Source organism: Chanodichthys erythropterus, chromosome 12 (assembly GCF_024489055.1).
Source record: "Chanodichthys erythropterus isolate Z2021 chromosome 12, ASM2448905v1, whole genome shotgun sequence".
Lineage (NCBI taxonomy): Eukaryota > Metazoa > Chordata > Actinopteri > Cypriniformes > Xenocyprididae > Chanodichthys > Chanodichthys erythropterus.
The window spans coordinates 3,114,075-3,127,664 of record NC_090232.1 but is presented as its reverse complement, the minus strand read 5'-3'; the positions used below and the strand labels follow the sequence as shown (position 1 = coordinate 3,127,664).

At 46.1% G+C, this 13,590-nt stretch overlaps 1 protein-coding gene across 1 annotated transcript; it reads left to right on the top strand.

The window, feature by feature from the left end:
• Positions 1-2,251: 2,251 nt before the first annotated feature.
• On the top strand, positions 2,252-12,638 carry LOC137031589 (CD48 antigen-like). Its single transcript, XM_067402630.1, has 5 exons — positions 2,252-2,312; positions 2,512-2,802; positions 5,150-5,404; positions 12,127-12,170; positions 12,295-12,638. The coding sequence occupies exons 1-5, from the start codon at positions 2,252-2,254 to the stop codon at positions 12,298-12,300; spliced, it is 657 nt and encodes a 218-aa protein (XP_067258731.1). The 3' UTR covers positions 12,301-12,638.
• Positions 12,639-13,590: the final 952 nt, after the last annotated feature.

Below are 13,590 nucleotides of genomic sequence, written 5' to 3'. Positions count from 1 at the left end.
GCACATGGCAATGCACTCCTAAATGCAACTGATGCACAAATGCGTGAAACAATACAAATATGCATGGAAAAAAACAAACATGCATGCAACAGTACAAATATGCATGCAACACACGATATGAAATGCACAAAGACAACGCTTATGTGTAACGTTACTTACTGAGGATGAGGATCTTCTCCCACGCAGCTTTTCTGACCGCATCAAAGCTAGTGTTGCTGAAAGATTCAGTCACTCGACAGACGATCAAGCTCCTCCAAAACCGAATTCAAACCAAAAACACCTTTTGTGAAGCCATTGCGCAAAGACAAAGTGTTCTAACCAGTTTTTTTACGCAATAATACAGGGGAAAACACTGACAGTACTCCCCAACTAGCATTCTAGCTGAACAGGACGTCCTCAGGAAGACACGCTCAGTGGTCCCGCCTCCTCAACTTTACAAGCGCATATCTTAGCCAATGAATGGGCTAGGAAAGTGATCGACATGTCTATGGAGAGCTAAGAGAGCTAGCTTTATGATGGTAGGACGACATGCGCGATGACGTCATCAAAAATCGCCGCTAACAAAGATCATTGATCCTAAGAGTAATAAACGTTTTTGGCTGCATCCCATGTTTAGATCTGCACTTCTGACACATATTACAGTGTCGTTTGGCCATACATGCTCATAGACAGGTGAAAATAGTCTCATTTTGAAGAAAACAACCTAAAGAACGAGCTGATATAGCATGTGAGGCTAGTAGCAACACGAGGAAGTAGTGATCGGAGCAGGAATATGATTCATGTATTAGCTTGTTCAAAGGAGTCATTTTTATCTTAATGATTCTTTTGATAATTTCGATACTAAAACATAATGGATCGGTGAAATAATTTAATAACATAAACTTGAATATATGAATCTACTGTAACATATTAGTGATGTGTCGTTCATGTACGAGAAGAGCGGAAGCTTCAGCAGCAGGCAGGGGCGGGACTATTTTTGAATGGGTCCACCATATGGCCAATCACATGGGAGGACAGACTAGGATCATACCATTATGTGAAAGAAGGAAGGGGGAAACACACTCAGAGGATAGCGAGTGTAGTGGTACAGGTCAGGCACAGAGAGGCAGGGGAAGGATTTAAATGCAAGCGTGTTGGGGGGAAAGTGAAGAAATGAGCGAAAACTGAAAAAGAAGCAGCATTTGGCTGCATTTATTTGCCTTACATGCCTTTATTTATTTGATTTGTTTGCGGTGTTCTGTGTTCAATTGTACAATTAAAATGTATTTAAATGTTAAATTATAGTAGACTGTATTAAAATACATAAAAATAAGGCTTGTATGAAAACACTGAATAAAAAATGCTTATCAACACACAAACCATTCACAATTGCCAAATTAGGCTAAAATAGAAGGCTCCGAATGATACTAAACGAAGAGCGATTTGGGAGCCGTATGAGCCGACTTTCCTAAGGGAGCCAAACCAAAAGAGCCGAATCTTTAAAAAGAGCCAGACTTCCCATCACTAACATATGAAAATACTTTGTTTTCAAGGAGGGACAAGATGAGAATATCTTACTGGCACCAAACAGAGAGTTGTGTATACATACATAACTACTAAAAATTAGTATTATATACTAATTTGGGCTAAAAAGAAGAAAACAAACTGAACAAGAAACAGGTGCATAAAGCAATTAGTAACCATGGCAACAAACAAGTCATAATCAGTAACCTAGGAAAAGAAAATAAGTGGGAAAATGGGGAACAAAGGAAACAGGAACAGAACACAGGGAAACTGAAATATAAAAAAAACAACATAAACCTGATAGTAAATTTTACACTAAACATTCAGCTTCATTTTTCTTTGGTGAGAGTAGAAAGGCATTTTTTCTGTTTAATTTAGCAACTAATGCAAAGGGACTGTTTTATGCTAACAGTGCTAATGTGACGAGTTTGATTCAGGACAATGTATTTAAATCACTTTCAATAAAATTCTATCAAATGTAAAATGTGTTAAGACTTCTAATTAAAACAAAAAATCTAATTCAGATGGAGGTTTATGTTTCTTTAGGGGAGTATGAACATTAAAACATGAAAAATTGTGTCCTACATTACAGGTGCATGAAAGGCCAACTCAATGCCACAAGTTTGTGGTTTCTGTTTTCGCACTTCCTCTGTATTTTCTGTTCTTACACTGCATCTAGTGCGTGTTAAAGTCATTCTGAGCAAAATATAGAAGAAAAGTGCATCAACATGTATTTTATATTACAAAAATGTCACTTCGAAGCTTGTTGGTCTCCATCATTGTGTTCATCAGCACAGAAACTGTTTCAGGTAGATCTACATGATGTTCATTACGTTTTATTGAAGTTGGCGGCAGGTCTTTTTTTTGTTGACCCTAAAACAGTTTCGTTTTTAATGATTTTATAGTGTATTGTAACCTAATTTACAAATATTAAATGACTTTAGTGAATGACAGAGACTTGCTTGTTTGAATGTCGACTAACATACTCTCTCATATTTTATCCATCAGGTGTAGATGTGATGAAAGCAGTGGGTGATCAAGTTTCTTTTCGTCCAGACAAATTCATTCCTCCTGTCACCAGCATAATCTGGAAACACAGAAACACTTCAACTGTCAAGGCGATTGAATGGGATGAAGGAGACATTCTTATCCCGAATCCAAGATTTAAAAACATCACAACTGTTGATGAGAAGACTGGACAAATCACTATCACTAATCTAAAAGTTGAACATAGTGGAGTTTATACCATTGACATCAACAGTAAAGAGCAGGAACAGAGATTCACCTTGACTGTTATGGGTGAGTGAATATTGATTATATTGATTAATATTAATACTGTTAAAGCATCTTATTGTTGTTGTTTTTACTTAACATAGTCACTGTCATCTTTTTGTGTGTGAAAATTATAATTGTAATTTAACAATAACTGTTATTACATGAACAAAAGTTCCCACTGTATTATCATGTTTAACAGTACTGCAGTGTTATTTGACATACCTTGAAATACCACGTAAATACCATGATATGTGAAATCATTCAGTATCAGTATATATATCGTCCTGACTCTCTGTGGTCATTAAAAATCCCATGGCACTTCTCATTAAGAGTAGGGATGTAACCCCTGGCCAAATTCACTCTATTTGCAATCAATCATGGCCTCCCAATAATCCGCATCCATTGAATTGCCTCTATCCCTCTCTGTCCTCTCCACCTATAGCTGGTGTGTGGTGAGAGCACTGGAGCCGTTGTTCTGTGGCTGCTTTCATATAATCCAAGTGGATGCTGCACACTGGTGGTGGTTGAGCAGATGTGAAGCGCTTTGGGTGTACATAAGTACATAAGATAGCACTATACAGGTGCTGGTCATATAATTAGAATATCATCAAAAAGTTGATTTATTTCACTAATTCCATTCAAAAAGTGAAACTTGTATATTATATTCATTCATTACACACAGACTGATATATTTCAAATGTTTATTTCTTTTAATTTTGATGATTATAACTGACAACTAAGGAAAATCCCAAATTCAGTATCTCAGAAAATTAGAGTATCACTTAAGACCAATACAAAGAAAGGATTTTTAGAAATCTTGGCCAACTGAAAAGTATGAACATGAAAAGTATGAGCACGTACAGCACTCAATACTTAGTTGGGGCTCCTTTTGCCTGAATTACTGCAGCAATGCGGCGTGGCATGGAGTCGATCAGTCTGTGGCACTGCTCAGGTGTTATGAGAGCCCAGGTTGCTCTGACAGTGGCCTTCAGCTGTTCTGCATTGTTGGTTCTGGCATATCTCATCTTCCTCTTCACAATACCCCATAGATTTTCTGTGGGGTTAAGGTCAGGCGAGTTTGCTGGCCAATTAAGAACAGGGATACCATGGTCCTTAAACCAGGTACTGGTAGCTTTGGCACTGTGTGCAGGTGCCAAGTCCTGTTGGAAAATGAAATCTGCATCTCCATAGAGTTGGTCAGCAGCAGGAAGCATGAAGTGCTCTAAAACTTCCTGGTGTACGGCTGCGTTGACCTTGGACCTCAGAAAACACAGTGGACCAACACCAGCAGATGACATGGCACCAAACCATCACTGACTGTGGAAACTTTACACTGGACCTCAAGCAACGTGGATTGTGTGCCTCTCCTCTCTTCCTCCAGACTCTGGGACCCTGATTTCCAAAGGAAATGCAAAATTTACTTTCATCAGAGAACATAACTTTGGACCTTTTTGTCTTTAGCCGCTTCTGACGCTGTCTGTTGTTCAAGAGTGGCTTGACACAAGGAGTGCGACAGCTGAAACCCATGTCTTGCATACGTCTGTGCGTAGTGGTTCTTGAAGCACTGACTCCAGCTGCAGTCCACTCTTTGTGAATCTCCCCCACATTTTTGAATGGGTTTTGTTTCACAATCCTCTCCAGTGGTTATCCCTATTGCTTGTACACTTTTTTTCTACCACATCTTTTCCTTCCCTTCGCCTCTCTATCGGACACAGAGCTCTGTGAACAGCCAGCCTCTTTTGCAATGACCTTTTGTGTCTTGCCCTCCTTGTGCAAGGTGTCAGTGGTCGTCTTCTGGAGAACTGTCAAGTCAGCAGTCTTCCCCATGATTGTGTAGCCTACAGAACTAGACTGAGAGACCATTTAAAGGCCTCTGCAGGTGTTTTGAGTTAATTAGCTGATTAGAGTGTGGCACCAGGTGTCTTCAATATTGAACCTTTTCACAATATTCTGAGATACTGAATTTGTGATTTTCCTTAGTTGTCAGTTATAATCATCAAAATTAAAAGAAATAAACATTTGAAATATATCAATCTGTGTGTAATGAATGAATATAATATACAAGTTTCACTTTTTGAATGGAATTAGTGAAATAAATGAACTTTTTGATGATATTCTAATTATATGACCAGCACTTGTATATTATACTCAACAATTGTTACTGTATTGTGGCAGCATTATGGTACATTGATGGTATCAGATTGTGAAACTATGGTACTTTGATATATACCATGGTGCTGAATCCTTTCAAGAATACCATGGTACATGTCCAAAATCATGGTGGTTTTTTTTTTTTTGGACATTAGTTTGTATTAAAATTGTATTAAATGCCATGGTACTACCATCTGATAGTTTTCTTTTTCTTTCACAGGGCGGGTCCCCAAACCTGTGATAAAAATAGAGAAGAGTGAAGATAACCCTGATGTTGTGAATTTAATATGTGAGTACAGTGAAACGATCATCTGGAAGAATTCTGCTGGAGAAACACTGAATGGTTCAAAACACGATCCGAAAGGAGAGACTTTAGAAATTAAATATGAAGGAAATCGAGTAAACTTCTACACCTGTACACTGAAGAACGCAGTGAGTGAGGAGACCAGTGATCCGCTCTATGAGAAAGATCTGGGTAAGAACGTGATTTACTTTACCTGCATCTGAATGTGAATGTTTCCTTATTTTCAAGTTTCTTTGTTTTGAGAGACACTAAGCAATTTTGAATAAATTTAAAGAAGATTTGGAGCACAATCTCTGGCCTCCATCTTCTGGTATGGTCATTTTTCATGCATTATAGTGGTCATGATTGACAGTCTTGCTGGACACACACTTGTGACAGACATTGATATCAGACGTTTGTCATGAACATGAACAAGATGGCAGCAGTAACTGCTGAACCCTTAGAGAAAGACCAACACATTAATGTTTGTGGTTTCTGTTTCCTTTATATTCTCTGTTCCCTTTCGATACTTCACTCGTACTGCGTATGGGGAAAGGTCTCCCTTTTTCCCCGCTGCTGAAGCCTTTTTCAATAACGCAGTGTAACTGCACCGTCATTGGTTCACTCATAGACAAGTTGTTGAACCAATGGCGGCGCGGCATAGCTGCGCGGCCTATGGCGACAAAGCGCGCGAATATTCCCGCCGAAATGGGCGGGGTATAGGGCTATATAAGCAGGCGTTTCGCCATAGGATTTCAGTGTTTTCTCCTTCAGCGACGACATCTACTTCTCTTCGCTGATCTCCGCCTGAAGCCGAAGAAGCTCGCCGCCTTCTGCTCTCGCCGCCGTCTGAAGAGGCTCCCGCAGCGGACTCGCCTGGACTCGCCGGTGGAAGAAAGCGCCGGCGCCCTCGCGGACTGCAGCTTCTAGCGCCGTCGCCGAGCCGCCGCCTCCCGCTTCCCGCTTCCGGCCGCTTCCTGTGCGTCCCCTGCCGCCATCCGGCGCGCCGCCTGAGAGCTTCATCCGCGGCTTAAACGCCGCTCTAAAAGAGCGATTTCCAGCGGTTTTCACCGCTTTAAGAGCTTCCGCGGCCCTCGCCGCTCTAAAAGAGCCACCCAATTGCCGTTTTCACGGCAGCGGCGTCTCACGATGCCCCGCCACTCATGTGGTACTTGCAGGGCCCCCTGCACGACGACGATGGACACAGCGAGTGCGCCTTGCCTGGGCAAGCCCCACGCAGACGGCGCGCTCGCTGGAGACTCATGCCCGCACTGCGAGTGCGCATGAGTCTCGCTTCCCTGCGCTCGCGGGTCGCCTTCTTCACTGAGGGCGATCTCGCCGCTCGCGCCCTCCCGTCTCCTTCCTCCCGCGGTCCGGCGAGGAAAAGACAGCGGGGTAGAGCGACTCAGCGCCAGGAGTTGAGCGAGCTCACGCCGGCCCAGCCCCCGCGTGCCTCGCCCTCTCCTCCCAGGGAACTCTCTCCAGTTCTGTTCTCTCGCCCTGAGCAGCGTCCCTCCGCAGAAGCGAGTGACCTCGTCTCATTCGGGGGAACAGACGACGAACAAGACGACTCCATGTCTCTTGCGGCTTCCGAAGCGGAAGGATGGGCTGGCGAGCCGGAAGACCCCGCTCCACCGCCTCCCTTGGAACCCATCGAGCATGGCCAGGGCATGGATGCCGAGCTCTTCCGCATCCTGTCTAGAGCCGTTGAAGAGCTGGACCTCGAGTGGGCCCCTCCAGAGGAGCCGTCTCGCAGCCGCCTGGACGAATGGTTTCTGCCAGGCCGCCGCCAAGCACCTCGCCAGCGTTCAGCGCCCTTCTTTCCTGAGGTCCACGAAGAGCTGACGAAGTCGTGGCGCGCTCCTTACTCTGCCCGCCTCCACACTACGCACCGCTCCGCCCTCACCGCCGTCGACGGCGCCGAGGAGAAGGGATACGAGCGCTTGCCACCCCTAGATGAAGCGGTGGCTGCTCACCTCTGTCCTCCCGCGGCTGTGGGTTGGAAGACGAAGAGGGCCCTTCCTTCCAAGCCCTGTCGGACCACCTCTACTCTGGCTGGACGGGCTTACACCTCGGCGGGCCAAGCTGCCTCTGCGCTCCACACCATGGCCATATTTCAAGCATTCCAGGCCAAACTCCTCCGCTCTCTGGATGAGTCTGGAATCGACGCGCCAGCCTTCAAAGATCTCCGCAGCGCCACGGATCTTGCCCTGCGAGCTACGAAGGCTACGGCCCAGGCCATCGGTCGTTCCATGGCCAGCCTGGTCGTGTTGGAGCGCCACCTGTGGCTCAACCTAACGGAGATCAAAGACCTAGACAAGACGGCCTTCTTAGACGCCCCGGTCTCGCCTTCTGGTCTCTTCGGGCCTGCAGTGGATGGCTTCACTGAGCGCTTTACTGCCGCGCAGAAATCGTCTCAGGCTATGAGGCATTTCTTGCCTAAGCGCTCCAGCTCCGCTTCTGCGTCTAGCCGCCCCAGGACTGCGCCGGCTCAGCAGAACAAACCAGCCCCACCTGCAACACAGGCAGCGCCGCCCCAGGAGCATCGCCAGCGCTCGCGCCCTGCGAAGCGCCCTCCCTTCCCGAGGCGCCAGGGACCCCGGCCCAGGATTGTGCTGGACCCGGTGCCTCCGAAGTCGTCCTGATTCGTCGGACAGGAAGAGGATGGGGGACCGTCCCGTTACGACCGGACCACCCCAAAAGCTCCCACGGGTAATTTCCCCTCCGCCTCGTTTATTTCCGGGCGTGGGAAACATACTCCAAGTGACAGCTGGGCCCACACCTGTATGCGCCCACTCCAAACGCCGTTTTCACGGCGGACAAATTTTTACCTCATCACAAAAAGAGCAAATTTCCTCTTCCACCCCTCGCGGTGTACGACCCTCTCAACGGCGGTCTGTCACCCAACATTATTCAACCCCTAGCCACTCGGGCCGAGGCCTGGCAGGCCATCCCCGATGTGTCAGAATGGGTCATGGGGATCGTAAACCAGGGCTACTCGCTCCAGTTTGCACGACGGCCCCCCCGCTTCGCCGGGGTGCTTCAAACATCGGTCAATCCGGACGACGCTCATGTCCTCCGGGCCGAAGTCATGTCGTTGCTGGAAAAAGGAGCTGTGGAAATGGTTCCTCCGTCAGAGAGCGAGACAGGCTTTTACAGCCGCTACTTTCTGGTCCCCAAAAAGGATGGCGGTCTCAGACCCATCCTAGACCTCAGGCTTTTGAATCACTCCCTCATGAGACGGAAGTTCAAAATGCTGACGCTGAAGCAAGATCCTCGCGCACATTTGCCCCGAGGACTGGTTCTGCTCGCTGGACCTGAAGGATGCGTATTTTCACATCCAGATAGCCCCCCGTCACAGACGATTCTTGAGATTCGCATACGAAGGGGTGGCATACCAATATACGGTCCTGCCCTTCGGGCTGTCTCTGGCTCCCCGCACTTTCACCAAGTGCATGGACGCGGCGCTTTCCCCTCTGAGACAGATGGGAATCCGGGTTCTGAATTACCTCGACGACTGGCTCATCTTAGCCCGTTCGCGAGACGAGCTGGAACGCCACAGATCCGTGCTCCTCAGCCATCTACAATGCCTGGGTCTCAGGGTCAACTTAGCCAAGAGCTCGCTATGCCCCACTCAACGAATTTCGTTTCTGGGAGCAGTTTTCGACTCGGTCCGTATGACGGCAGTAGTCTCGCCAGAGCGCGCCCTGGCAATTCAGCAGCTCACGGCATCTGTCACGAACAAAGCCTATCTCCCTCTGAAGTTTTTCCAGAGGCTGCTAGGGCTGATGGCTTCCGCCTCCCCGGTGCTGCAGCTAGGCCTTCTTCGGATGCGGCCTCTTCAGTACTGGTTGAAGTTCCGGGTTCCTCCCAGCGCATGGCGGCACGGCCGCCTATGTCTCAAGGTCAATCGGGCCTGTCTTCTAGCCCTGAAACCTTGGATGGATCCAGTATGGTTCCAACGCGGAGTCCCTTTACAGGCGGTCTCACGGAGGACGGTGCTCTCAACAGACGCCTCCAACTTGGGCTGGGGCGCTGTGTGCGAGGGCAGACCGGCCTTCGGCTCGTGGAGCCACGAGGAAAGCCATCTACACATCAACTGTCTAGAGATGCTAGCAGTGATGAAAGCCCTTCAGTTCTTTCAGGCTTACTTGACGGGACGTCATGTTCTAGTTCGGTCAGACAGTATGACGGTGGTGTCATACCTGAACCACCAAGGCGGTCTTTCGTCCAGCCGCTTATGCGCTCTGGCGAAACGACTGCTGGAATGGGCTCTTCCGAGGCTTCAGTCGCTCAGAGCGACTCATGTTCCTGGCAGGAACAATCTGGGTGCGGACATGTTGTCACGGAGCAACATCCCTCCGACGAGTGGATGCTCCACCCCCAAGTGGTCCTCACGATCTGGGAGTTCTTCGGGAAGGCAGAGGTAGACCTCTTCGCCTCAGAAGACAACTCTCATTGCCCAACATTTTCTCGAAGGAAGTAGATGCTCTGGCCCACACATGGCCCAGCACGCTCCTTTATGCTTTCCCTCCGATCGCACTGATCCCCCAGGTCATCAGGCGTATCAGAGAAGACCAGCACAGAGTCCTTCTGGTGGCCCCGCTCTGGAGGAACCAGGTTTGGTCCTCAGAGCTATTCAGGCTCTCTCTAAGAGCCCCGTGGCCGATTCCCCTGAGACGGGACCTCCTCTCTCAGGCAAACAGAACAATCTGGCACCCACAGCCGCAGCTCTGGGCTCTGCACCTCTGGTCCCTCGATGGGAGCCGACTAGCCTCCCGAGGACGTCCTAAATACCATTTCTCAGGCTAGAGCCCCATCTACGAGGCGCCTCTACGACCAGAAGTGGTCAGTCTTTGTTGATTGGTGTTCAACACGCAACATAGACCCTGTGGAGAGTGACGTATCTTCCATACTGTCTTTCCTCCAAGAACGCTTGGAAATGGGGCGCTCCCCTTCCACGCTTAAGGTTTACGTAGCAGCCATTGCAGCGTTCCCACGCTCCTATTGCTGGCCAATCGGTGGACGAAACGGGCTCGTGATCCGTTTTTTGAGAGGTGCTAGGCGTTTGAATCCTCCTCGCCCTCTCACTATTCCCTCCTGGGACCTCTCGTTGGTCCTCAGGGCCTTGAAAGGAGCCCCATTTGAACCAATGGGTTCAGCCGACCTCAGGCCCCTAACACTAAAAACCGCTCTGCTACTAGCACTAGCATCGGTAAAGCGTGTTGGCGATTTGCAGGCCCTCTCTGTGAACCCTGCATGCCTCGAATTCGGGCCTGGTGACTCTAAGGTCGTTCTGAAACCTAGGCATGGCTACGTCCCTAAAGTGCTCTCAACTCCGTTTAGAGCTCAGGTCATCTCGCTCTCTGCTCTTCCTCCCTCGGCGGACGAACCAGAGCTGCAGCTACTCTGCCCAGTCAGGGCATTGAGGACCTACATAGACCGATCACTGTCTTTCAGACTGTCGGATCAGCTCTTTGTTTGTTTTGGCGGCCGCACCAAAGGGTCTCCGGTCTCGAAACAACGCATTTCCCCGTTGGATAGTGGATGCTATTAACCTGTGCTACTCCTCACTGGGCACTAATTGCCCCATAGGAGTCAGGGCCCACTCCACTAGAGGAATGGCTTCCTCGTGGGCTTGGTCCAACGGAGTTTCCATCCAAGACATCTGTGAGGCGGCCGGCTGGTCTTCGCCGTCCACCTTTGTCAGGTTCTATCACCTCGATGTCCCGACCTTACAAGCTCGGGTCCTGTCGGTGTGATTAGCGGCTTCCAACAGGTCCCGCTTCACGCCACCATAGGAAGTATCTTCCTTCAGTGTAACCATGGGGGCGGTTAGGCTTGTCCTCCGCTTGTCCTTTGCCCCCCTCTGGGTGGCCAAATGCAAGCTATATCGTTCCCAGCCGTGGCACGGCGTGGTTGAATTCGTTCCCCATACGCAGTACGAGTGAAGTATCGAAAGGGGAACGTACTCGGTTACTAACGTAACCTCTGTTCCCTGAGATACGGAACGATTACTGCGTCACTTGCCGTGCCACGAGGCTGCGGCTCAGGGTCGTCGCTTCAGTCGATTGACACTGAAATCCTATGGCGAAACGCCTGCTTATATAGCCCTATACCCCGCCCATTTCGGCGGGAATATTCGCGCGCTTTGTCGCCATAGGCCGCGCAGCTATGCCGCGCCGCCATTGGTTCAACAACTTGTCTATGAGTGAACCAATGACGGTGCAGTTACACTGCGTTATTGAAAAAGGCTTCAGCAGCGGGGAAAAAGGGAGACCTTTCCCCATACGCAGTACTCGTTCCGTATCTCAGGGAACCGAGGTTACGTTAGTAACCGAGTACGTTCTTACACCGCATTTCACAGTTTATTTTTAATAATCTACTTCTGATCTTTAACTTTTTCCCAGCGTTGATTCTTTTTTATTAGCTTAATATATATGTTTTTTATTAGGTTTAAACAGGCGATTTGTCCTTTGGATTGTCATCGTTTTGATCTGCATGGTTTTTATCCTCCTTTTCCTGTTTATACCATCTTTATACAGTAAGATATTGTGTTTAATCTTTTAAAACGTTTGAAACATATTTCATCTGAGCTTATCATTTTCATTTGTGCCACTGTCTCAAACTTAAGAAAAACTGCCATTTGCAACCCGTTTTATTTTATATTGTGACATCTGTGTGAAACCAGAATGAAGCCAATTTTACTAAAACAATGTATATAAATGCTTAAATTAGGATACTGGTGAACATTGAAGAAAAGGAAAGATCATTTTGATGAAGATAGAAGATAGAAATTTTTTAGTAAAGCGTGCACTCATTAATTGTTCAGTAGGAATGTGTATTAATAAATTAAAGGCTTGATTATGATTTCATGTTGACTAAATGATTGAGTCTCACTGTTGTTGTTTAAGGTTATTGTGCTGATTATTGCTGTGAGAGACACAAGACGTCCAGAGTAAGTTTATGTCTTAATTCCATGTGGAAAATCATTAATATGTGCAAAATCACAAATCAAATCTTAGTCTGATCAACCTGAACTGTTTAAAATATACATTAAAAATGAGCATTTTTCCCCTCAGAAATGACAGTGATTGACTGATGCTCATCATGAACCTTGTGACTCTTCAAATGTAAAGATGTTCTCGAAGCATTTGTCTGATCATTGGCTCTAAATCTCAGCTTTACTGAATCATCTGGAGTTATAAACCATCTTTTCCTTCATAACTTTGAACATTTGCTCTTTAACCTTTCTGCCTGGACAAGATGATAATGAATTTTTGCAGGCGTGAAAAAAAAACAACAACAACAACAAAAAAAAAACATTTACATGTCAATACATTTTGCACAAAATGTTCTGCTTAATTTTTCTTTCCTTTTTTTTTGTGGAGAGTAGAGAAGGTGTTTTTTCTGTTTGTTGTACATGAACCAATGAAGCAGTAAACACTGAATGCAGTGTAAATCACTGAAAAAAATGTGAATTAATCTTGTTAAGACAAAATTCTAATTCAGAAGGAGATTTGTGTCATTAAAGAAATGAACATGAATATGAAATTATATATGGTTTAATCAGTTTAAAATATTGCATATTTACAATTTAAATGAATATAAATACTGGTGTGGTGTCAGAAAAGATGTGAGCTACAACCTACTGTAAATCAGTTATTATAAAACAGCACACCCCAAATATTCACTCCAAAAAGGAAAAAATTAAAGCAGTTTATGCAGTTCACTTTTGTTATGCAGTGGATATTTTTCATGCACTATGTAGTGGTCGTGCTTGGTAGTCCTGCTGGACACAGACACACACTTGTGCCAGACATTATCAAACATTTGCAATGAACGTACACAAGATGGCAGCAGTTCTGTAAATGCTGAACCCACCAAACTGATGCCATTGCAGGATAGATTAATGTTTATGGAAAGCCGTTTTGACTTTTATTCATTCTCGGGATATGAATTCTTGATATCCACAGTTCAGTTCTTGATATCTGTTATTACATTTCCACTAGTAAAAACTATAATTCTTGATGTCTGTAATTGCATTTTCACTAGTGAAATATCACCATAGACTGCCATTCAAATTCAATTATTGATATCAAAAATTGATTTCTTGAAATTCCAATTTCACATATCAGAAATACAATTATTACTAGTAAATATAATAATTTTTGATTCAACTTACGAAAAAAAACGAAACTGGCGCCGCGTTCGTTCCGTAAGTAGAATAGGGAAGGCGTAGGTCATTCAGCGTAAGCGTTATGAAGAATGCGGAAGCAGAAAGTACGTTCAAGGCGATATTTTGTTTATAAAGCATAAACGGTTGTATGTTTTTTCGAAAATGACCGATCGTTTTGCTAGATAAGACCCTTATTACT